Genomic DNA, 26,628 nt, shown 5'->3' on the forward strand with positions numbered 1-26,628 from the left:
AAAAGGAACATTAAGGAAATTGTAGATGACTTTTAGAGGGTCAACTTAAATAAGTTATTATAAGGTCATTTTTAAGGGTACAATCATCTTGCAAAATTAAAATGATCTTTTGGTGCCCCAAGCACAGTTATATTCAAAATCTTGATCCTACCAGACAGTGATTAACAGCTTATCCTTGTGAAAAAGTATTATAATAGGTCTTGGCACTTTTTTTTTGTTTGTGTATCAGCTTGTGGTTCCTGTAACACCACTTCTGCTCATTTATTTGGTGCCTAAGGGCCCTCTAATACACCCGGCACAATGCGACGCAAGGCGCAGCGCAAGTGTGTTTGCTAGTTTCAGTCCGACGCTGTTTGCATTTTCCCGTCCAGCGCCACGTCGTTTAATTTGCAAATTCATCTGCGCTCTTTTTTGCGCCCATGGGCGTGCTGGTCTAAAATAAGAGATGTGTTCAGGCGCATTGCTCGTGCAATACTATTTTAAGGAGCTGAAAATAGACTGCGCCATAGACCAACTCAAACCTGGTCTAAAGTCTGGCGCAATGTTTTTTCTTTGTTATTTAAAGAGCGTACACGCTGCTTATTAAACACAGGGATAAAAAAATATGGGATTGCAATACATAAGATTTTTTGTATGCTAATAATATATATATTATATAAATGCCTACATGTCATAATGGATAGTCATCGTATGTATCAGAATTAGGCAATCTATTTGCTCGCACACGAGCAGCTCTGTTTCATCTCAGAGATGCGTTCTGTCTTCGCGCTTGCCAAATTCTGCCGTGTAAATAGCAAAACAGTCATGGCACGAGCGCAACTGGCTCTTAAAGGGAAAGGAAGATGAGACTCTGATTGGTTTATTGCACGAGTACTCATATCTCATTAAGAGAAAAGGGACAACCCGTTTAGACCATGCGCCCAGGCGCGCTAACCGTTTTTCCGTCGTTAAAATAGCAAAAGTGGATTTGGACACGCCCTGATTGCACCTGCACCATGCGCTTTACACTTTGCATTTAGATCGTTAAAATAGTGCCCTATGTGTCTATCCTTACATCTGTCATCAGACAACAAAGATTGGCAAACAAAAACAAGTACAATTTCCACATATTGTCCAGCCAGACACAAAATGACAGCTAGTAAATGACGTGTTTGTGTATGTATATATGTGTCGGTGTTTGTCTGTTTGCCAGCCTAGATATATGACATGAATATATATATATATATATATATATATATATATATATATATATATATATATACACACAGTATATTGTATAAAAATACAGTGATAAGTGTGAGCACACATTCTGCTCAACAAACTCTTGATTTCTCAGATCTCCTGACTCAATATCATCATCATATCATCATCCCGTTAGTCAGAGGCCGCAGGGGCCTGAAGCTGAGATCCTGTCAGAACTGGAGCACTGTTTCACAAACAGACTGACTAATAGCAGACGGGCTGGCTTTGTTCATTCCAGCATGTAAGGCCCACTGGAAGCCAACAGAGTATCAGTTGTTATTGCAAATGCATGTAACGTAAAAAATATATAAATAATACATTTCAATACACTCAACCTGATTTACAATATTCTGTTGGATTGAAAAAATCTACTCACCATGATGAACCACTCCTCTTAGTCCATGAATAATCGGATCTAATGCAGGATTGTCCTTCATCCCCACCTGAGAAAGAGAAAATTATTATAAAAAGAAGAATGACTTTGAAAGTAATTTGTGTTGGACAGACAGAAAGACAAAAGACAAAGAGATAAAATAACAATCAGTCACTCTGTCTATTACACAGACAATAGATAGATAGATAGATAGATAGATAGCTTTGTATATTTTTGACACAGAAAAAGCTGGTCGATATTCTGTCTGAATGGAGCACATGAAGTTAGTGCGCTGTGCTGATGTCATAAAAAGCAAAATGACTGCAATCACACACGAACACATCTACACATAAGAGAACCTATTACACGTCAAACCACTTCAAAAGCTGCCCATGTTTGAGATGCACCTGAACTGACTGAATTGTTGAACACAGACAAAAAGACTCCAGTATGCAATAAAGCCTGAAAGAAAGCAGCTATAGTACTGACTTTTAATGTGTGTTTCTGTGTGTGTGTGTGTGTCTATGTGAGTGTGTGATGTGTGTGTTAGTAAAAGAGAATAATAGTTTACTCAGTGCTGACTATATACAAAAATATAATGGTTTGAAAATAATTGTAACAATCTTGACTCTTAAAAAAAGCACATAACAGGCGGAGCACTTCCTTCACTCCTCTTGGACAGAGGTGTATCACATAGATGTTTGTGCTTTTAAGAAGCCCTTACGAGGTTGAATCAGGAGACAGGCTTTGACAGAGAGAACCCAAGGGGTTAGGTTTACTGTTGAGTCTGTATGCATGTGTGTGAGTGTGTGCTGGTTGTGTATCAAGGAGGCGAGCGCTGGTTAGCCGATCTAACCAACATTCCCATGAGGCAGGATGGAAAAGGATTCACACACTTCCACTGGTCCTTAGCCGCCCTCTCTCTTACACAAATCTCTCCAGGCTCTTTGAACACTCTTGTGCTGTTTCATACATGAAAGAGAATTCCAGAAGCCCGACACAGGAAGTGGGCAATAAGAGTGGATAGCACAAGTCTGCATTACAACAACTGTCTAGAACAGTTTTCTTAGACAGATTTCAGCCTCTGTGTAGAGACTGCTCACTGAAGTCACACAACAGACAGACAGAAAGACAGAAACAGTCAAAACAACAGATTTTAGAGAGAAAAACAACTTTCTATTAGATAGATTGAAAGACAGGTAATTAGCAATACAATGACAGACAGACAGACAGACAGAAAGACTGAGAGACAGACAGACAGACAGGCAGACAGACAGAAAGACAGAGAGACAGACAGCTATACAATGACAGACAGACAGACAGCTATACAATAACAGACAGACAGACAGAGAGACAGACAGCTATACAATGACAGACAGACAGAGAGACAGCGAGACAGACAGCTATACAATGACAGACAGACAGACAGACAGACAGAGACAGACAGAGAGACAGACAGACAGACAGCTATACAATGACAGAAAGACAGATAGACAGACAGAGAGACAGACAGCTATACAATGACAGACAGACAGACAGAGAGACAGAGAGACAGCTATACAATGACAGACAGACAGACAGACAGCTATACAATGACAGACAGACAGATAGACAGAGAGACAGACAGCTATACAATGACAGACAGACAGACAGACAGACAGCTATACAATGACAGACAGACAGACAACTATACAATAACAGACAGACAGACAGACAGACAGACAGACACAGAGACAGACAGACAAACAGACAGACAGGCAGACAGACAGACAGACAGACAGACAGACAGACAGACAGCTATACAATGACAGACAGGCAGACAGACAGACAGGGGTGGGGGGTTGAAATGCTCGTTTTCACTCAATATCCTGTTAATCTTGAGTACCTATAGAGTAGTACAAAAACACGACCGGCTGGAGGCGTGACGTGTGGGCGGAGCTAAAGATTCATGAGCGCCAGTAGGCTTTTGCGTTGAGAGCGTTTGGAAGCTGTGACATTACCGTGAGGAAAAAACCATCCAAAACAAACCATGGCTTACAGTCAGATTCAGCCGTTTATTTATGATCCAGAATCCGATCCAGAGGCTGAAATTTAACAAGAGCGCAGCAGCTGCAACGACTACACAGGACGTCTCTATGTGGTATGTACTGAAACTGTATATATACTATATGATACTGTATATATTTGGTTTTGGAAAATGACTAAGTTCCACTTTATGTCGTCTTTTTTTTTTTTGTTTTTTTTTTTAAGCTGTACATGTGGAAAGTGCAGTTTGATGACAACATCGCATGTTGTTTACTTGATGTGCTTACGCGCCGATAGCTAAGTTAACAACACAGAGATATTTAAAGCAGTTTTACTCACCGCATGCGGTTCCAACACACGATCGTGACCCTTTTTCGTTGGGACTGCATTATCCTTAAGAAATAAACGATGTGCAAATCCAGCGTCAAACTGGGCCTTGTTTGTAAAACAAGCATCTTCGAAATGCAGGGAACAAACAAAAACACTTGCACAACTCCGTTGATGCTCTGTAAAAATAAACTCCATCCACTGGTCCCTTAATGCTGTTTTTTCTTTGGTAATCTGTGCAGGGTTGTCTTGCCCTGGCAACCAAAAACACACTCCTTTTGTGACTTTTCGCGACGCTCTCGCTCTGATCAGTGAATGAATGTCTGTTGTGCTCTCAGTGCTCTGCTATACGGGAGCGCGCTCTTCTGGCAGACGTGCCTTAGGACCCATATAAGGAAATTCCGCTCCATCTAACGTCACACAGAGCCATACTCGAAAAAACTTTCCAAAACTTGTGACAAACCGGGAGGAGTATTTTTGGAACAACTTAATTTTTGAAACTTTGTCCATGTTTAGCATGGGAATCCAACTCTTTAACAGTGTAAAAAACTCAGTATGCATGAAATAGCATTTCACCCCCCCCCCCCCACCAATTTAATAAGACCTTGATTAGCTTGTTCGGGTGAGTTTGATTATTGTTGGACCAGGGCCGAGTATAAAGTGAATAAACTAGTCTTAATCAACTCCATAAAAACTTTAATTTCGCCTCTTTATTCAGATGCTTGCTCATATCAGCAGCTCTTCAGTTCTTCAGTCTGAGTTTGAATTGTTTGCTCAGTTCAGTGACTGTTTGGAGGAACTGGAGCTCTGAATGAGCTCGTAGGATCACATACGCAAAAATTTCTCTAATTTCGAGCCGGAGTGAATTCTGATTGAGTAACTTGCAGATCTGTGCTAATCAAGTTCCGAACAGTTTCAGATGGTTCGGCCCGATTTGGTGAACTGGTTCATTCAGTTCACTAAAAAGAACTGATTCAAAATAGTTATTTGTTCACAGACCTGACATCATTCTAGACCGTTAGCCTGAGGCTATGGGTTACGGGTAATACAGGTAATTGTTGTGCTTTATAAGACCTCAATGTATCATAAGAAGCCACATGTATTAATTTTGTCTAGCCTGTATATGCTTTTTTCAAATTTCCATTAGCCACTGACTTGCATTTTATGAATCACCAAGGACCATGGTTTTAGCTAAAAGTCTTGTTTACTATCCCACTGAAGAAGAAAAAGAAGAACAAGAAGAACAAATCACACCACCTCCTTGGGTGACCTGAGGGTGAGTAAATTAACAGCAAACATTACTTATGTGTAAACTATCCCGTTAACAGAGCTCATATTGTGTTTTACATTGCATTCATGGGCTGGAATAGTGAAAGCACTTCTACAAATGAGCATGAATTCAAGAGGTCACCCACAACCCTCAAACACCTGGACTGCCTTGTAGAACAAACCCTGAGGTAAAATAAATGGCAGCAAACTGCTTTAACCTCAGTTTAATAGCTCCGTTCCACCTCAAGTGTAAAAATAGCACATGCAAATCAATAAAGTTCAAAGCACATTTTAGCAGATGGAAAATAAAAGTGCTCATTTATGGTACTGAGCTCAGAGTGAGGTTTTTAATACGGCAGCTGTGAGCTGTACCAGAGAGAACAAAAAAAAATATATAATAAAAAACGAGAAGCCCTGCGATTGCTTAAAGTAAAAGAAGAATGCAAATAACTGCAAGCTATAAAACAATAACTTGAAACAATAACCAACAATAAATTATATACAACCTAAAGAACGATTTATAGTGTCTTGGGCCACCAACAAGTTTTGGTCTCAAGTGTTTTAAAATAAATCTTATTATAAATCTTAATCTTAAAATAAAACTAATCGCTGCAATATTTTGTGGACATCTGTCTCGTAAATAAGACTATGAACACATCATGACATGTTACGACCGCTATCTTCTTTAATCAATAAAGAAAATGGTGTGAGCTCCAAATAAAAAGAGATATCGAGCGGGATACATGCTACAAAGATTTCCTCAGATTACTGCATACGACAGACGAGTGAGGACTGAGGGAGAAATATGAGATTTAGACATCTCTTTCAAACAGAAAACATGTTATGTCATTTATTGATTAGTCTTCTGAGCATAGGAGGCGATGGATGCAGAATTTCTCAAATAATAAATTTGTTCTCGTGAACAGTAAAAATTTAATACGTTTTAATGTCTATACCAAAGATCTATATATTGTATGCATGCATTATTGCTTCTCTGTGAATTCTTAGAAGAAAAAAAAGAAAATGATGTGACATACAGCCAAGTATGGTGACACATACTTTGAATTCATGCTCTGAATCTAACCCATCCAAAGTGCACACACCGTGAACACACTGCGGCGCCCAAGGAGCAGGTAGGGGTTCGCATTCATGGTATTGAGGGTGGAGAGAACACTGTACATTCACTCCCACCACCAACAATTCCTGCCAGCCCAAGAAACTCACAACCTTTGGATTACAAGTCCAAATCTCTAACCATTAGACTATGACTTTAACAAATGATTTTCAGAATATAGCGACTTTCAGATTTGGTATTCCAATTTAACTGGAAATATTTACACTACTGTTCAAAGGTTTGGGGTTGGTATTGTTTTTTATATATTTTTTGAAACAAGGGGTGCATTCATTTGATCAAAATACAGTGACAATAATGAGAAATATTACAGTTATTACAGAAACATTTCTATGCTAATTATACTAATTAGCCAGCTAGCTCGCTAACATCTGCAAATATATCACAAAATGTAGCCTTTATTTTGTTGCCTTTGTTGTCTGTTAGTTTATTTTAGGCATTTAATATTGCTCATATTACACTTTGTTGTAACAAGTGCTTGTCACTGTAGGCATATTTGTAGGAGTAGCTCATGTCTGTTCTCTTCAATTGGCTATTTTAACATATTCACTCATAAGATATCTACAAGGCGCTTCAACATCTCCATTTATTTATCACAACTTATTTACTAATTTATGTTAATTGCTTACTATGCAGTATTTATGTTATGTTATATAATAGAAAATTTTGAAAAATCTGCATGTTCAGAATTATTTTTTTTATTTTTTTTGGGAGGGTGTGGGGCAGAAATCATAAATCTTGGCCTGGGCCGGTCCTGAGTGCATGAGTGCACCTATAAAACAATATTTAATATGTTAAAGCTGTTCTTCTCAGAAAGACTTGCAACCACCCGAAGCACGTCCTTTACTGTCCTTGTGGGCACATTCTGTAGGCAAAACATGGCCAAAGACAATAGAATACAGTTTTTAATGCTTTTCAGTAGGATAGGTACTTTCCCGCCAAGCATTACGAAATACCTCTAGTTATGTCACTTTTTTGAATTTTGAATGGGGAAAAATGCAAAGCTCAATATGGCCGCTCAATCACAGGAAACCCCGCCTTCTGAATGAAAGAGCCAATCGCAAAAGTAAAGAGCAAAAGTAACAACATTAATGACACAGCTATTGTCAGATTTCTTTGTCAGATTCAGATTTAATTGTACCCTTACTGAACAGTTTTGGAGAATTTGACACCTCCCCATTCAAAGAGATAGGAGCTGCGTGCCCGGATGTCCGCCGAGTGACATGACTTGTCTTAAAAGGACTTTGACATGACCCATTCACACACTCCCTCCCTCCCTTTATGTTCCATGTCAATTGTTTTATTGAAGTGTTTGATGAATCTTTTGAACTCTGGATTATTAGATTCTGACTGCACTGACAAATGTGTCATTTCTCAAAATGTGACAATTGAGTATACAGCTGAGTATACCCCCCCCCCCCCCCACACAATTCCTGGTAAAAGACTGTGAGCCTTAAATTGCTGTTTTGCAATTATCTCAGTGGTGTTGACAGAAGAACAGCACAGAAACGGAGTGAAATACGTGTGTGTTTTTCCATATAGAAAACAGCGGCGGTGAGTTTTCTGCGAGTGTGAAGCTTCAGTATCACTGAACTTAATGGGCCGAGAGAAAACCTCCTTGCAAAATCAATGCTTTTTAATGCCAGCACTTAGCACTAACAAAACTCAGCGGCTGAACATGAAGGCGCTTTCGAAACGAGCGAGTTCTCACCTGAAAGAAGACAGCCATGGCCGCAATTACTCGCTTCTCCCGTATGGCTGTGTTAAGACTGTCAAAGTCGTCTGAGTTATACATGAAGATCTGCATCTGTGTGAAAGAGAGAGAGAGAGAGAGAGAAATGTGAGAATCTTGTTAGTCGGAGACCTTTAACCAATCAGATCATAATTCTTACATGAAACACATAGTCTATTATCAAAACTGATATCTCATAATCTCATGGTCTGTAATCCATCTCATCCTGTAATCTCCTGAGAGCGTTCGTTTCCATTCTGTCAGACCCTGTCCATCCTCTTATCACTTTGATGGGATCTTTGGCAGTAGATCAGGCTAATAAATGTGCTCAACTCTCCACGGACAGCAAAGCCTGTCTAAATTGGCACAGGCCGTCTGTTATTCTCCACTGTCAATATCCTATCCAACAAAAAACAGCTCCAAAAAGACAACAAAGATGAACGATATTCTCGTTGGCAGATAGTGATCAGTACTGTGTCAATAAAAGGTGTAGATTTAGCAATGGAGCAGTTCCCGAGAGAGTTAGAAAAGGAGTAAATAATAAAATGACAGCTAAATACTAAAATTCTTCTTTAACCAGTCGCTCCATCATTCTGCATAAAAAATGCAGTTCATACATCAAAGGACTAGATTACAATTCTTCTATGATGACAATGTTTTGAATTCCTGATTTCAACTTATTTCAAACGCATGTCAGAATGGAGCCAAGTGGTTGGGGGTGGGGCTAAAATGGCCCTGATGACATCACGTGAAAAGAAACTTGATTTAGAGACGGGGCAAATATTTATGTTTTTGATGAAAGATTACAGAGACAAACATTTTTGTCTTCGGAATAACATGCACAAGAATTATCCATAATTAAAACCAAAAATGTGTAAGAAATAAATTTCGATTTAATGTTGACTTACAAATAAATAAAACCATTTTCTTGATAATCAAATTTCGCCAAACACAACTGCCTGAACCTAAAACCGAAAATAAGACTGCATCAGAAAACGCTGAGGTACTACATGCCAAAAGAAGATTTTGCTGAAATTCTTCAACATTTCGGGAGAAAACAACAACAGTGAATTACACATCTCCACATAAGATCAGTAGCATTACATCCAGTATATAGCTCAAAGTCCAATGCTCTTAAAATCAAGAAAGAAAGGCTTGTAGCCAACCACATCATCTTGTTTCTCCTCACTTCTCTGTGAGCATTGTCAATATTATGCCTCCTGCATTTTCTTGCCTCTGTAATCCTTACACGAGACCCACTTTGATCTAATTCAGTCTCACACACCTCCATAGTTTCAGATCACAGCTCGCACGCCGGAGAATTCACAAGCCTACGGGCCCTTCGCTTAACGACTCCATCTGCGGCGTTGGGTCTTACAGGCAGTGATTAATGACAAATATCCGGGCAACTTCTGAGAACACGCTCTCAAATGAAAGTAAACAGCAGAGAGAGAGAGGAAGAGTAACATAACAGGGTGGTGATTTTCTTAACCTCTCACTATTGGAAGCTGTCTGCAGTCTGTTTGTATTCAAGCAGGAGGAGAGGTGACAGACTGTAACGTGTCCTCCATACAAGACAGAGAACCACCATGATATATGCTGCTTATATATATATTTACTAGTTAATTCATGTGTGGGTAGCAAAATAAGGTAAAACATTCTTCATACAGTGTACTACAAGTACAATTTATACACATTGGAGCAAAAATTCAGGTATTCCGAGCATAAAGTCATTTATACTATCCAAAACTCCAAAGGAGTGTATAAGTATTAAGGTACTATGGTATTCTGAACATATCCATGGGGTTTGCACTATACTCAGTGCTCTGTAGAACGCTGTAGAATCGAATAGCCAGGAATCATGAGTGTGTGTGCGCGTGTAGGAGGGTGATAGACTATGCTAAACACCAAACCACCAGCGGCTTCATTAAAGAAATGTCAATAATTTATTCTGATTCATGAAAGAGAGAAAATTACAGCAGTAGGGAGAGGATGAACCTGGTGTCAGGTCACCTTTATAGTGCAACATAAACACAAACAGTCGTGCACACTCACACACATGCAAATACATGCAAACGCGCACAGGCACTAAAGGGCATTGCTCAATCAAAATGCAATGGAGCAGAATTTATAATAATGGAGTAACGTGCTATAGCCTTGTAAAATAGATGAATAAATACAATTAAAACACAATATGACGATTAACCCACCAGCTGCTTAATGCAGTTAAACAGTTCCACACAATCATTAAGGGTATTGTTCCTCATTTTTGTTCATCCTTTTAATTCAGGGATTTCAACAGACCTGTAGGTATGAATATCAAAACTCCAAATCAACTGATGGACAATAAAATGGACGAAAAGAAAATCTCTCACAATTACACTAACCTACGTCATATCTAGAGAACGGCCAGTCAGACTTGAGCCAGCCAGAAACCTCATACTGCAGCAAAAGAGTGCAACAGTCCGTGCAACAGTCCGCCCACTTTTTGGTATAAAAAAAGCTGTTATAAGCTATGAAAAATTTATTTTGTAGCAGATATTTTCTCTTATGTTAAAACAGATCAAAATTAGAGAGGATTCTTTTTGCACTACACAGACTGTTAACCAATCAAATGCTGTACAATGTGAAAGCCCCGCCCCCATTGCAATCTTCATACCTGACTGACTTCTTGTTAATTGGTTGTAGTGTCTGTGTTTGTCCAACTACATACTACATACAAACTACAGCCAACTAAAGAGCAGAAAATCATGGTTCATGGCTGTGGCCATTAAAAGGAAATGGGATAAACTCTTTAATATGTCCCACCCCAACTTCCTGTTTTAATAGGAAATGTGTCAATAGAGGGCAAAAAGAGCTTGTAAGCAAACAACTCGCAAACCTGGAGCAAAGAGCAATAATATCGACATTTCTGTGTAAACACACATAGGCTTTTACCTCTGGCAGGCCAGAGAAGCCAAAGCAAATATGTAAAGGGCATTAGCATCACTCTGACAGCTCTCTCTCTCTCTCTCTCTCTCTCTCTGTGTGCTGTGTGTGTGCTGAGGGAGAGAGAGAAAGAGGAGTGAGTGTCTACTCTGAGATCATTAACATACAGGTCACTCACAGGTATCTGTGTTTTGTATGTACTTAGGTAAGTGTGTGTGTGTGTGTGTGTGAGTTTGAGCGGATCTCAGCAGAGTTTCATTAGCACACAGGTCAGACACGGCTCTTGAAATCCTCCGCTCTGGTTACACATATAACTTACATACATTCGCTATTAGCCGAATGGGCAAACACACACACACAACAGATGGAGCTGAAGAGTATGAACATGCTAACGGAGAGCAAAGATATTAAAATTGTATATGTTGAGAAAATGAGGCAGCAGGGAGGAGTTCAAAGCATGTATACATTTAAGTTGACACTCCAAGGCTCAAGAAGCTTGATCACGCGCATCCTTCATCAAAATTAATTGTTTTTTTTTCCTCTCCCTCAAACAAATGATCAGTAAAGATATGTTACCTAAAGAAAATGCTAAAGACAATCCATGTTCTGATATTTGTAGATTTTGTAACCCTGTTAATATTTATCTAAATACATTAAAACAATAAATAACCCTTAACTGTCAATCACATTTTTGAACATAGACTTTATAGTGCACAATCCGAACTTACATTTTTATAATTCATGAATGAAAACATTTTATAACATGATATTGATGTACCATTTACATGGTAATGCATTGTCTGATTTTAAAATGGGTTTTAAAGGATGAATTTTGAGATTTGAAGTTTTCAGTTGATATATAATGTAATTTCTGATGATTTCTAAAATCTGATAGAGAAAAAGGCAACGAAGAAGTCTTTTTTATTTTATTTTTTTTAACAAAGGTCAGAACTCCTGTTGTATGATGTAGATTTCTGAGGGTGCACTCTTGTCATAAATTAATCTATTTCTTTTCCTACATAACTTTTAACAAAAAACATTGGTAAAATATATATTTGGGAGTCTTAGACCTTTCCAGTTAACAGGTTAAAACCCCCAACGAATTCAAACCAAACAAAAAAAAACAAGCCAGAATGAATAACAGGGTGAAAATATGGCCTAAATTATGTTTTCACTAGGTACCATAGACCGAATATTGTTTTGGACTGTAGTTATTAATAAACTTTCAATAAAACTGTAAGTATTTGCTTTTTATTTATAATAAAAATGATAACAGGGCTCAATATTTCAGCATGAGAATACTGTACCTGACAAACAAATACAACACTTCAATTTGTGTAAAAATTGTAAAAAGAAATTGCAAAAACTGTAAAGAAAGTGTACGTCTTTTTTAGAAACGGTCCAAATGAGGTACTTTATTAAGCATCTGAATTTTAAGTCATGCACTAACATGGTTATATCCAAAATGTGTGAAACGGATCAGTATTACGTTTGTGGAAATTCAATTAACTGAATATCAATTCAATCGACAGAGCCAAAATTATACTTTTTTTTGCTGGATATAGTCGATAAGCTCTACTATTGCTTGCAAACTGGTCAGTTAGCTGTGTGAAAGAGTTAAAGCAGAACGTGTTTTCATCTCGACTGCTAATGTAAGAGAATTCAGTCATCAGACATTAACCAATAAAACAGTTCCTGTCAAATATTCAAATGGAAGCAGATGTTTTTTTTTTCTAGGTGTATGATTTTAAATATATGTAAATAGTGTTGCTTTGCTGATTATGCACTCTTTAACAGATGTTTCAGCAACTGATCCTCTTCCTATGTTGTAGAATCTCTCTAACATGGAAGTATCTTCAAATAGCTACAACGAAAAAAAATGAGGTCTGTGCGGCACGAAAGTACACACATGGGTGGAGGTAGCCTAAACGGCCAAGGCCTTCGGCTGCTAAAACAAAGGATACAGGTTCAATCTAAGGTAAGAGGTGGATTTGGACAGTTACTGTGATCAGAATCCAGCCTTATAACCATCGTGCCCTTAACCACAGGCTGCTCCATAGGGATGTCCCTGAAATTAGTTACTGTAAAGATGATCTGCAGGCGCTAATGGCGACTTTCACAGAATTCTCTCAGAGATGCTGTATCTGAGGCGACTTTAAAGAACATCATGACTGGGAATTCACCGACTAAATCTAAATTAGTTCACCTGCCCCACAGAGAGACTGGCTTTGATCTACAATCAGCTTTCTTCTTCTACCTTGTCATCTTGTTCGCTTTGTTCTACAGAGCAGACCGGCCCATACTGAAGATCAATGTTTCAATCCTGAGACACATAACAGGTCCTGAAATCATGGGTAAGGGGAAACTTACTCAACCTTCAGCAGAAATTGCTGAGCCATCATTTGAAATATATATATATATATTTTTTTTTTTGCCTTGAGATTTACCTGCCCCTAAAACTCCAGTAACAACAAAGCTAACAATGGTCGGACACATTTACATGTTGGTCGAATTATGTTTTCCTGACTGAATGGACAGTTCAAGGACTCGTCGATATGGCTACATGAGAATATATGTTTATAAATGAGAAAATATGGCTGCAAGGTGAATCTAACCTCTGATAAGTTGTCCTTGTAACAACTCTGAGGGGCTTTCCACAGCATCAACATTCACAAAGCCAGCAGAGCCTGAGGTAAACAAATGGATTCATCTAGGATCTTCTCATGAGGAGAGACAGCAAATCTCCTCACACTAAATGGAGGACGAAGGGAAAAACAGGCATCATCACCTCAGGGGGAGCTCAGCTTGGCTTCTTTTGTTCTTTTGTTTCTGGAAAACATGCAAGGAAACCCTGCCGAGAACCAAGCCGGCAATGGACAACACCTAAACAAGCCTGTCTACCATCGGACAGGCTCTGAATACGGAAGCCCCGCTGTTCTTTAATGCAGGAATCACTTCAAATCTCCCAAAATGACTACAACTACTCTTTATTCTTTACGTCGTTTATGCTCATATTCCCATCAGGGTCAAGATCAGTGTCTAGGACTACGCTTCCCTTCGGCTGTTGGCTCCCTGTTGCTATAAGATCATCAGCGGTGAGGAAGTGTCCTTTGACCTGCTAATTATAAACAAATCTGGAGCATCTGTTTTGGCTGACAGGAAAGCAGACAGGCGGGGTCTCTCTCTTTTTGTCTTCCTCTGCAAACATATTGACCTCCCTCTCAATTCAAACAGAAGCCAATTAGCCATCGCCACTGAATTAATTTAGCTTTTGGTTTATAAGAGACTCAATCTTTGTCCCCAGCGTTTGTTTGCAGCTCAGTCATCCATCAAGGTCAACAGGGCTTTGAAATAGATATAATAAATGAATCCTGGAAATAATAAATAACCCAGCTAATTACAGGTGATTAAGAGCTCTAAACCACGCCTGAAGTGGACGTTGTGTTCGCACAAAGACAACTGGCTCAAGTTTTCAAAATCAAAAAGCAAACGAAGTATTGACAAACTGACACTTCCTCTTTGGGACTGGGATGCATTAAAATGCAGGCGGCAGAGTGCGTCTACATGCAACATGTTCTGGATGAGTGCACAAGCTCTAGTCTATTTGTCTCACGGACCCTTGAGCTATTCAAATCAACTCCCGCTCTGTCTCGGAAGTTAATGATGTCAAGATCGGGACCGTTTTAAACCCCAGGACCAACCAAATGGTGTAAACTCAGAAGAAGATAATGCTCACCAGCAATCAACATTTGAGCTAACATGCCTCAGATGGAATCAAGGTCGAAGATCTTGCATAAGATCAACCAGAAGTGAGTAAGCATAAATAATGCTTACTTTAAATAACGGGTGCAGCCAATCAGATGCTTCAATCATTTTGCTGCAGGTTACAACAGAATCAAGGTCACAAACAGTTCTCTAAAGGTTGTTTTGTTAGACGTTCAGAGAAACGAGAACACCTATCTTTATCTTTCTCATCACATATTTAACCTCAGAAAGCATGACATTAAGAATGCAATAAGAACTCAAGTCTAATGCATGTGTATTATAATCATATCAGCTGGCAGGTGACAAGTTAATGGATCATCATAATAAATATTCCATTTGCTTTTGGGGTAGCATGGTTACACACAAACACACACACACACACACACACACCAACCTCCCCTAGCTGATCCATTCCTCTTAGTGTTGAATTTGAGTGACGGGACACATATATAGATTTCAGCACTTTAAAACAATGGTCATCACCGTGAGAAAGCAAAGGAGATAAACGAGTGCTGCGATTCGCAGGGAGCTGAGCCTAAAGATTTCCCATCAGTCCTTGCTCTCGCTGACCGAATGTCCACTCCACAGCTCCAACATCATTCCTCCTTTTTTTTATATTTGTTTGCTCATTTGCTCTTATTATCACAAACAGACACACACATATATATATATGTCTTTCATAAAGAGATGGTTCTAAGTTTAAATAAATAAAATTATTGTAGAAGAAGAAAAAACAGAAACAACGACGTGCCTCCCCCGTTGTGTTCCTGCTATTGACATTATTTGTTTTGTTCTAATATGACCAAGACATCTGAGGTGTGACAAAAAATCACCACTTCTCTTTAAATATACTGTTTACAATATGCCAGCATTTAAAAATAGCTATTTTTCATGCTAGGCTAATTTTATGTTAGCGTATGCTGTGTAAGATGTGGGCTTCTTGAGCAAATCCTCGGCTCAACAATCCAGAAGAATTGGAACTCTAATAATTTCCATACTGTGATATAGTCTGATCCCTGATTCCTGTTTCAGCTTTAATATCCTTTAAGGTGTGTAAAGCCATACACTCTTTGAACCAAAACCATAAAGAAAAAGGAAAAACACTCTCTTTTCTAAATCAGAAACAATCTGGCCACCCGCAGCGTACAGACATTCTGAAACAGTCTTGTGGAGTTTATTGTCAAGTTCAGGACGGGAGAGGGCAGGGTGCAAGCAGACAGCTTCTAATACCTGTAATATAAATGCTAATAGTGTCAAGCTTCTTCTGAATGCCAAAGAGCCAACCTGGGAGTTTTACCTAAGACGAGGCCTGTTTTTCCTCTCTGGGCTTTGTCTCTAAAGAATGAACTGTGCACACCACACTTTGCCAAATTGAATTTATCCCACATTGACATCTCTCCAGGTCCCACTCTTGGAGGTGCGCACACACACACACACACACACACCTGCACACATGATGCTGACATTCACAAGGACAGACGTGAGGGAAAAATTACTGCTTTATAAAACAGGACCCAAAGTGTAGAATGTGTGCACTGAGGACAAACTGTATACTTACGTTATTATTGAAAAGCACAAGACTAATTAGTACGCAAGCGCAAATGGTATGCAACAAATCCATAACACAAAAAACACAGGGCATGAAAGCTGTTTGACAAGGTGGGACATTTGACTCGGTGTGGTGCATTATGGAATACAGATGTGATACTAATATATATATATTAGGGGTGTAACGGTAGGTGTATTCATACCGGACCGTTTCGTTACAGGGCTTTCGGTACGGTGCACATGTGCACCGAATGGCCGAATGCAATATTTTGACCAGAACATAGGTACATTTTCATGTTTCCAAACGAACATATTAAGTGGTGGAAGTCTCCACGTTCAGCGCAAATCCCGCCCTGCAGCTGATTTTAAGGCCAGTGACACACTGGCTGCGTGGCGTGAGTGTGGCGTTTCTGCTGCTTGTGGCGTTTCCCTCACGTTTTCGGTGTCTTTACACACCAGAACCGTGCCTGACGCGGCGCTGGCACGCTCCTGCTACTGTAGATGACATAGAGGGAGACCGTCGACAGACCAGGATCTTGTCTTCACGACAACAATATCTATACTCCTTGTTGAGCATAAATATAAAGCCTACTGATAAAGGACACCGTCAACATATTGACGGCAAAATAGACCATGTTTGACAGGTGCAACATGCCAGTGTGTCATCGACCTAAGGTTTTCAAAAGGCATCACGCGAGTGTGAACATCACTACAACTAGGAAAAAAACGATTGTAATTCAAACGCAGCTCCCGTCGGCATTTTAACAGACCATTGCTCTTAATTTCGATCGGTCCAACGCTATAACGAAATCTGAGCAGGTCTAAAAACTGAAACTGTTGATGCTGCACTTTACACTTTGGAAAAGTTATATAAATATTTTAAATATGAGCACGCCTACAAGCTGGGATTGGTAATGCTTCACTGTAATCATAGTTATTTATTTATATTTTTCATTATATTTTATTATATGATATTGGTTTGAGACTGATAGTATTTTATTTAGTGGAGAACTTTGCAGCAGTATTTTATTTCTTATTCTTTTTTTATTTTATATATATTTTTATGTAAACAAATTGTAAAAAAAAGTTTATAGTAATAAACAACATGCAGTTTAATGTTTGCATTTCTTTCCCTTACTGTACCGGAAATTAACCGAACCGTGACTTTAAAACCGAGGTACATACCGAACCGTGATTTTTTGCGTACCGTTACACCCCTAATATATATATATATATATATATATATATATATATATATATATATATATATATATATATAAAACAATATGCAAAATGAATAACCAAACAAAAAACTAAACAATACCAAAAACAAAACAAAACAAAGCAAAACAAATAAAAAAACAAACAATACAAAACGAAACAAAATAAAAACAAAAAACAACAAAAAGAGCCGCAAGTAACAGTTGCAAAAGTAACCTACAGTAAACTGTCAACAATATTATTATGTATTTTTTGATAAAAGTACAGTATAAACCCATAAATTAGAGAAATCATTATTTGTTTGACAATTTTTCTCACAATAATGTGGATAAATTAAAACAAAATATAACAAACAAACAAGCAAAAACCGCTGCAAGTAACAAGCTTGCAAATTTAGCCAAAAAGAAGCTCTCACACACTTAGAGCTATGATTTATAGCAAATATAATTGTAAATACTATTTATAATTATATTTAAACTGGTTGCACTTTATTTTACAGTACGTGTACTAACTATACCTATAGTGTACAGTGTATTTATCTAAGAAAGTTCTGGTAATACAAGGTAACTACATGGGGTAGGGTTAGGTTTAGGCGTAGGTTCAGGTTTAGTACCTAGTTATTACATAGTTATTGTAATTACTATAAGTACATAGTATGTACATGAGGAACAGGACTGTAAAATAAAGTGCTACCGATAAACGTATACTTCCTAAATTACAGATAAAAAGATTATTGCTTCCTCACAATAATTAGTTTGCGCGATGTGTGTTCAAGTAAGTTATTATTTATTTTCATTGTTTTATTTTTGGCTGAAATAAAAATGTAAACATTAGGCAATTTAATTTCTTTCTCTTTTATTTTATTCACCAACAAAGATAGGAAGCTTTTAGCACACAAATAGTAAAGAAAACAAGTGCAAATGATGCACATTAAGTCTGTAATCGATGCTTTATTCATTTTGCTATTGCAAAGAATGATGGGAAATGTGTGTCTTCCATGCAATCCAGTAACATCACAAACTGGCTAAATGAGCAGTAATGTCTTGGTCGCTCTCCTTCATCAAAAGCACAACTCTCTCACACTGTAATTAACCAAACGGTCTTAAAGAGCACCTTACAGGGGTCAGAGAGCCTTATCCTGTGTATAGATTATACTGTATGAGTTCACAGCATCGTGACTGCCTGTGAAGTGGTTTGACCTCCTAATGAACCATTCCTCAATCAGCATCAGAGCTTTCTTAAACCATGCATCAAGGCCACACAGTGTCGCAAAGAGTGAGAAACAGATAGAAATGACTTTCTTCTCATCCTTCTTCCCAGACAATGAAAGAGCAACAGAGACGCCGTGAGATCTGTAAAAGTGTCATGTGCTTTTTATTTCCCATTTCACGGTTATTAAATCTCTTTATAAAATACAGGAAACCCTGTTTCTGAACAAAGAAAGGCAGGAGGGGACGGGATCTGCGGCAAAATTTTCAAAATGGTATATAGCAATGCAAAGAACTGGGGCAACATCTATTTGCCCTCCAGGTTTCACATGGCTTTTAAAGAATGGATGTGTTTTTCAGTGTCAGAGGAGGCAGAAAGGAAAATATAACATTATCTCAGGAATTGGATGTGCCCCTTTTCTTGGAAGGGCAATAAAAAATACAAAGATTGAAAAAATGGCATGAATCCGTTATCTAAAAAGATTTCATAGGATGCTGTTCAGTGACAGAGATGGAAAGTGCATACCATAATGCATTGCAGCGACGCTTTACATAACTAATTTATGGCACGGATCCAGCTATTGTGGAGTTGGAACACTGGAAAAATGTAATATAAACTCACTTAATGTCAAAAATATATACCGATGAGGTTTCACTGCTAATTTGTTTTTAAGTCATTACTATGGGCTTTGTGCGAACGAACAACATCGGGAATTTACGACATGTCATTATAGTGCATTAACATTGTTGAAGTGGAAAATCGTTTTCCACTTTAATAATGCTTATAATGTTTAAGCCTCATGGTTTTCCCCTATGTGTGTGTGTACTGTGAAATGGATTCCTTTTTTTTCAGTCTTTATTTAACCATGTACTGCTGTGTGTGTGTGTGTGTGTGTGTGTGCATGTTTTCATCTCACCCTGGCTAAACAAGTAAAAGCTTTCCAGACTTAATCAAAACTAGATCACTTACATTGGTGTGTTGTTCGTGTATTTGTTTGTGTAAGATGTGTGCACACTGTTATTTCCATGATTTATATTCCATACATACCCTAATAGTTTACAATTTGTGTGTCCTTAAATTCATATTCTTTGATTTTGTCTCTGACGTCAAATCTGGCCCTGAATCTAGCACATTATTATTTTTAAAGACACAATTTACACAGTCCCTGCAGAGGAAATGAGGAAATAATGATATGGCCTGACAACTGCATATATATGTATATATATTTATATATATATTTTTTAAATAAAGCTAGAATGTACTGAAATACAAAAATGATGTTTCTTGTTGGTGTCTAAATATTGACTTACATATCCTGTGCATATTCTTTTTCATTCACTGAAGTAAAGCAGAACTAAAATGAAATAATTATTAGACAAAACAACAACAACAACAACTTTATTTAAAACATTTCAAAGAAAACAACCTTTAAAACAAATCAAATGGTGTGAAGTAATGTAAACGCAAATTCAAAATGTAAAAAAAACTAAATGTATATATAATATATAAAAAAACAGAAATTAGAACACAGTAAAACATGCTTTACTGCAAAAACAATGTTTTCTATGATTTACATTGGTTTTCATGTACTCTTTTATGAGACTCAGTTGCTAATTTCACGCTTTCGAGAAAATTCCACTCACCAGCTGACCATACAGTGTTCGATCCCACCAAAAAAATCTTCAATACCAGTGAGCTGAAGTAATAATGTTTCAAAAGCATGGTTATTAGTGCCTAAGTATTCCTTTACTTCGGCAAATACAAGAACAAGCCACCAGCCCAGCAGAACGCACGTTTACACAAATGTCGTGACCTTGTGATTCGCCCAAGAGGCTGAAGCGAACGCACGACGGCGTGTTGTAAAATATTTACGAATTACTACAAAATCCGAGATGACACATTGCCTGTTGGGACGCGTTGTTCCATTACATTTGTGTTTCCCCTCATGCACCAGCTGGTATTTAGACATTAGGAGGTGTCAGCACCATAACGATGATTTCTCACAGCACAACCCAACCACAGAAGACACCCAGATGCTGCTTTCAAAAGGTTAGCAAGCCACTGTAACGGGAATACACGTTATCTCAGCTAAAACGTCTTGTTGTAATTCGGTTTGTTAGACTTTTTACTTTTCGGACTATTTAATAAAGCCGAAGTTCCCATGCCTGCATATTCTGTGTCGGAGCTGATAAAGCTTTAGACATTTAGCAGACGGGTTTTTGGTTATTGCAGGCCTGCAAACCCTACAAAGAGGAAAAATAAAGGACGATGGCTGCTTTGTCAGGTCAATTTTCAATAAAAAAGGAAATGAAAGGAAACGCTGACAGTGAAAGCGTTATAACAGTAGACATGCCTGTACTTAAGGAAACCTATTCTCTTTTCCATCGCCTGTGTGGCTCGTTCCTGTTTCGAGCGCTGCGGTCGTGTTCTCTGTTTTTTGTTATCTTTGCATCAGGTGATATTTTGGAAAGCGCTTTGTATTGCAACGGGTGCAAGGGCTGATGGGAAATAAAATTCAATTCATCAATGCCACGTCTTATCTCTGATACCCACAGCGGTGTGTGTTGGCTTCTGTGCCCCCCATCACATGTGTTAATTTACTTTGTGCCTCTCTTATCGGCGCAGGTGGACAAAGGCCTCACTGAGAGCCTCTCTCTCGCTCTCGCAGAAGCCGTTCTGTGTGTTTATCATCGAGTCGGCCGGACAGAGGGTTCGGCCGTGATTAAACGGAATGCTGACCACCTAAGCAGCGTATCCCACAATCCAGCGGCTTACCTGACCTCCCTCCCCTCTGCAGTTTTAAATTTGAGCTGCGCCGACGATAAGAGAAACACAGACAACAACCCCAAATTTCATCAGCGCTCACGCCGCCCCTGGCTACAACACTCTATCACTCCAGGAAACCTGTGGAAATAGCGCTCACATATTGAGTTATTTTCCGCAATGGTTCGGGGGGAAAATCATCAAAATGGATTTAATAAAGTGTTGAAAACAGTTACAGCAAAAAAACTCACAGTAACTTCATTCTAAAGCCATATGGCTTTCTTTGTTCCATAGAACACAAAACAATATGTTTTGTAGAATGTTCAAGCTGCTCTTTTCCATACAATGGAAATAAATGATGACCAGGACTGTCCGACTCTAAAACTGACATCATAAGAGTAGAATGAAACACACACACACACTCATTTTTTGAATGACGGGTGTTCCAGTTCTATCAAAATACATCTAGATCATCGTGACCACTTGACACGCCGCCGTATCATCCTCCAAACTCTGGGAGCCAGTTAGAATATTACCCTGCCATTATTTATTTGGGTGATTTAATATAATGTTATAATAGCATTTGTACAGAACAATGACAGCGACCTCTGCGTGACTGCCATCTCGGATTTCAACACGCAGAAAAAGACACGGGTTAAAGATTAACAGACGAAATGCGTGAGGAGTCAATTTTTGTGGAGCCTGACTTATTCATGAGGAAATAAAGGGCCTTTAGCCACGCTGAAGTGTGAGTGAGTGTGTGTGATCTCAGACAGCAATATAAGTGTTATTAGGATAAATGCTGCAAGGAGGCTGATGCCCGCCTGATTGAAGATCCTACGCTTCTCTCAATGTGACTGGCATACTAAACGGAGATTTACAGTTAAAACAGCCGGCCTGAACGCAGCAGGGCTGCACTTAATCATGCCATTCAGCGGTCTTATTAGAGAACAATTACTAAATGGCAGGCCTTGTAAATCATAAATCATTCATCAATATGACTGAAAAAATGAGTGCGGCATTTTGCAGCAAAAAGCCAACGGCCTGCCTCATGTGTATTCATGGGAGTGTAGGTAGATGTTGTGCAAAGCTGTTGCTGCCTTCATCTGTCACGAAAAAACCAAGACCTGAGCCACCAGAACTGGAAGGACTCTTGGGGAATATATTAGCCTGGCTCTTTAGGAAATTCAACATCTTGGAGTTATTAATGTGAAGTATATAGCTACAAGCTGCTCTTATTAGGGGTTGGTGTAACTGTTTGGCCTTGCATTACTTAACATAGGCCACATCTGAATATCTCATGGTCTCATATTTGCCAAACAGTTTGACAAATACAAAATGCTTTGGGCAACTTAGTCCATTTGATGCCAAAGATGTCCCCTTTAAATAAATATAAAAACACACTTTCCAAAATGCCATCTTCCAAAAATGTTTTAAGTCAGCCATTTATATATTATTATATTTATAGTATGTGAGAACGTGGTGGCTGATACTACAGAGACAATTTTATTTTTTTACACAAATAAATACCATAGATTCTACTAAAACATGACATAACAATATTATCTGGGTTTTATGTTTTATGCTGATACAATCTGTATGTCTATCCATCAATCTCAACAAGGCTAAATTTACTTGATCAAAAATTCAGTAAAAACAGCAATATTGTGACATATCATTACAATTTCAACGAACCGCTTTCTAATTTAAAATATATTTTAAAATGCAATTTATTGCTGTGATGCAAAGCTGAATTTTCAGCCTCATTACTCCAGTCTTCAGTGTCACATGATTATCAATATCAGTGTTGAAAACAGTTACGATAATTCATTTAATCTTTTGTGTGGCATACATTTTGTCAAATCATAAAAGAGTCAGAGACAGAATCAGAGGCTAAAGAGATTTTGATTAAATTTTGTTTTTGTTCTTATAATAGCACCACCTTCAGGCAGATTGAGATATTTTAACGTACAAACATACTTCTGCACGTGTTCAAATGCTCCTCGATCTCTCATCCTGTCTTAAGTAAAAGATCCGGCGATGCATTAAAATAAACGTCATCAGAGATATAGAGGGTGAACCTCATCAGCTTGGCTCACAAATTATTAATCAGGTGATGTAACGTTCATCCAGTAGTCACAACCAATTTGAGGAGGTCAGGTAAGTGGACGCTAGCACTAGTTGAATTACCGCTTACATCTCGAGCCTTCGTTCAGTCGGCTGCTGATGCAACTGGCTGCCAGATGTTTCTGCTTGGTCTGAAAGTCTTAAAGCAGACGGATGTCATTTCGATTACCTGAGTGGTTGAGATTTGGCATCATTCCGCCAGGTTTGCCATCTCTCACTTTATGATTTCTGACATCCAGACACTTTCAGGGAAGAAAAATCGCAATGATAAGAAAATACGAACAAAACCCCTTCAGTACTGGACCCCTAAAAATGTGTTCCTGCTTGATGTGCTGGTGCTGAGGTTTATTAATATGTATATGTGCGCCTCCGCTAGAAGACGCTAGACTGTAACTCCCCAAAGACAAACTCAAGCCTGCATTCCTTTGCTCTGTTGCCTTCGGTGTCTGTAGAAGTGTCATTTGATAGACATCTGTCACAGCTCATCTCTTACACACCCTGTCAACTCTCTCTCCCTCACTTCCTCTCGCTCTCTCTGGCCTCCACAGGCTGTTTAGCATGTGTGAGTGAGCAAACCGCTTCAGGAGGAATAGAAAGACATGAAGGGTGAATTTCTGTCTTTATCACAGTCTACTTCAGTGCTTCCCGACTTTGCTTCTGTAGGTCCCACACAAGTACACATTTTAGTCTCCTTCACCTGACACAACTATCTCAGCATATGAATGAGCAACTAAGAATGAGGTGCATTTGATTAGGAGTCAACTAACTAGTTATGTCCAAAACTGCATACAGTATTGTGAATGACTTGCCAACAATCAATGCTTTTGATTTTGCAGCGGCAGTTCTCTGAGAGTTTGCCATGTTGACAGTATACAAGCATATTAATGTACATCAAATTTTTTTTCTGTAAAGTCCTCTACATCATAGTCTAGACACCTTAAAATAATAAAGAAAAAAAAGAGCAACACTCTAAATAAAGCTCATTTATTGAGTAGTCAATTGGTGAAAGTCTAGCTGACCATCTCAAGCCATCCCTAACAACATAAAACCAAGCCACTCAGAAAAGTTCTCAAGAACTCCATCCCTAATGAATAAAACTTGATGAGTACAGGTCCATTACTGTATACACTTCTATTATAAATATATAATGACTACATGAAACATTGCTAATGTATAAATGTATTTTAAATGCATGTGCATTTATATATAATCTCCATTTATTCACATTGCCTTAGGACAGACTTCAAACTGTGCTTAACTGCAATGTTGATCACACACACACACACACGCACACACACACACACACACACACACACACACACACACAGGTGTTCCTATCATTAGGGGTTCATTGTATAGGCATAAAGTTTTTTTTTTTACTGTAAAAACTGTATTTTCTATCTCCTTGCCCCCAACCCTAACACAAAACACACTGCATTTAAAAAAAAAAAAAAAAAAAAAAAAAAACTAATTTTTACTGGTATTATTATTCTAATGGGGACAATTGGTCCTCATAATGTAGGGAATACAAGGTACACACACACACACACAGACACACACACACACACACTCTGCCATTACGACAGATTTTTCTCAAGAGCACCAGTTGCCACTCTTCTGATCACATAAATCATCAGAGGCATGGGAATGTTCTGAGAAGTGAATATTACAGAATCTATCAGCCTGACTCATGAATATTCATTAGGTGACATAACATTAATCTAATTAACATTCATGAGCCCACATGGATTTCCTGAGAGGCCATTACGTGGGTACAAGTCATATTAGGATTACCGCTAACTCCTGGTACATTCATGCAGCTTGTTGGCAAAAGCATTTTATTTGACCAGTTAGTTCCAACACTGAATGGACTGGAGATGAAAAATGACACTATTGTCTTTTAGAACTGCTTTGCAGATTCTGAATTGGCGCCATAGTTGAGTTTTCATAATTAGTGTTTCTTTCCTATAAAGGCAAAGCATCACTATTGTTCTCTTGCATACTTATTAATCTGCTTCTTCTTCCACACAAAGGTTGGCAAGCATCCACCTGTACGGTTTGTCATAAACCTATCACTCCTTAGCAACCAAACAAGAGTACACTAGCAACCATTCAACAAGACCTATATTTCTGCATCAACACATCGTATAGATATGGGAGTCATGTTAGCAAACAGTCTAGCAGTGTATAGCTATATGCTAATAATGATAAGCTAAGTGCTAAATCAGTCTAAGAACATGCCAAGAAATCCATAAAACTCCATATTAATGATCTGTGACAACTACCAACCATCCAAAACACCCTAACAACCGCCTAGCAACACCCTAGCTAACACCCTAACAACACATTTTCTTCAGGAGTTGTACATATGTTGTTGATTATGTTGTTTTCCTGTTTATTACTATGAGGCTGATTTCACCCCCTCCAAGTCAAAGAAAATTCTTACAAAAAAAAAGATTATTTCCCAAAAAGTTGTGTACTTCTGTCCTAATAGGCTAGAGGAACGGGAATCCGAGTAAAGAACAATTTGTTCCTTTCCTAAATCCCTGAAGTTTGTTTTTTAAGCTTCACAAAACACTCTGGAGGAGGGCCTTTTGTCGACGCTGTGAAGCCCCTGGATTACCATACATCTGGAAGGTCCACTTGATGGGCGAGTGAAGGATGGAGAGCGCTCTCCCCAGTGATAATGACAGTGATCTGGCAGCTCTCAGAATGAAGTCAAGGGCCACAGGGTGCCCTGTCAAAAGAAGCAGTGCTGTCGGTCAGGCTCCGAACAGCCCTCCACAGGGGCAGCGTTTAATTACCTCAGGTCTCCAGTCGACTCTCCAGCTAAAACAAAAGTAATTGCCACACTTGAAAAACAAAAAACACATGAAAACTTCTTTGGTTAACAGGGCTGGGGAGACTCAGTAACGCTTTGTGGAGGAGTAATCCGTGTGTAAAGAGGGGGCACTTGGCATTTTGCGG

The 26,628-nt window shown here is 38.6% G+C and overlaps 1 protein-coding gene across 2 annotated transcripts in view; it reads right to left on the bottom strand.

Moving 5' to 3' along the window:
- LOC128022571 (receptor-type tyrosine-protein phosphatase gamma) overlaps positions 1 to 26,628 on the bottom strand; it is a 220,778-nt gene that overhangs the window by 48,643 nt on the left and 145,507 nt on the right. For both annotated transcript variants that reach the window (XM_052610264.1, XM_052610265.1), the window contains exons 5-6: positions 8,080 to 8,175; positions 1,619 to 1,685 (exon numbers count right to left, since the gene is read on the bottom strand). In XM_052610264.1, the coding sequence (XP_052466224.1) occupies positions 1,619 to 1,685; positions 8,080 to 8,175 (163 nt within the window). The remainder of the gene's footprint in view (positions 1 to 1,618; positions 1,686 to 8,079; positions 8,176 to 26,628) is intronic.

This window comes from Carassius gibelio, chromosome A11 (assembly GCF_023724105.1).
Source record: "Carassius gibelio isolate Cgi1373 ecotype wild population from Czech Republic chromosome A11, carGib1.2-hapl.c, whole genome shotgun sequence".
In the NCBI taxonomy this organism is placed as follows: Eukaryota; Metazoa; Chordata; class Actinopteri; order Cypriniformes; family Cyprinidae; genus Carassius; species Carassius gibelio.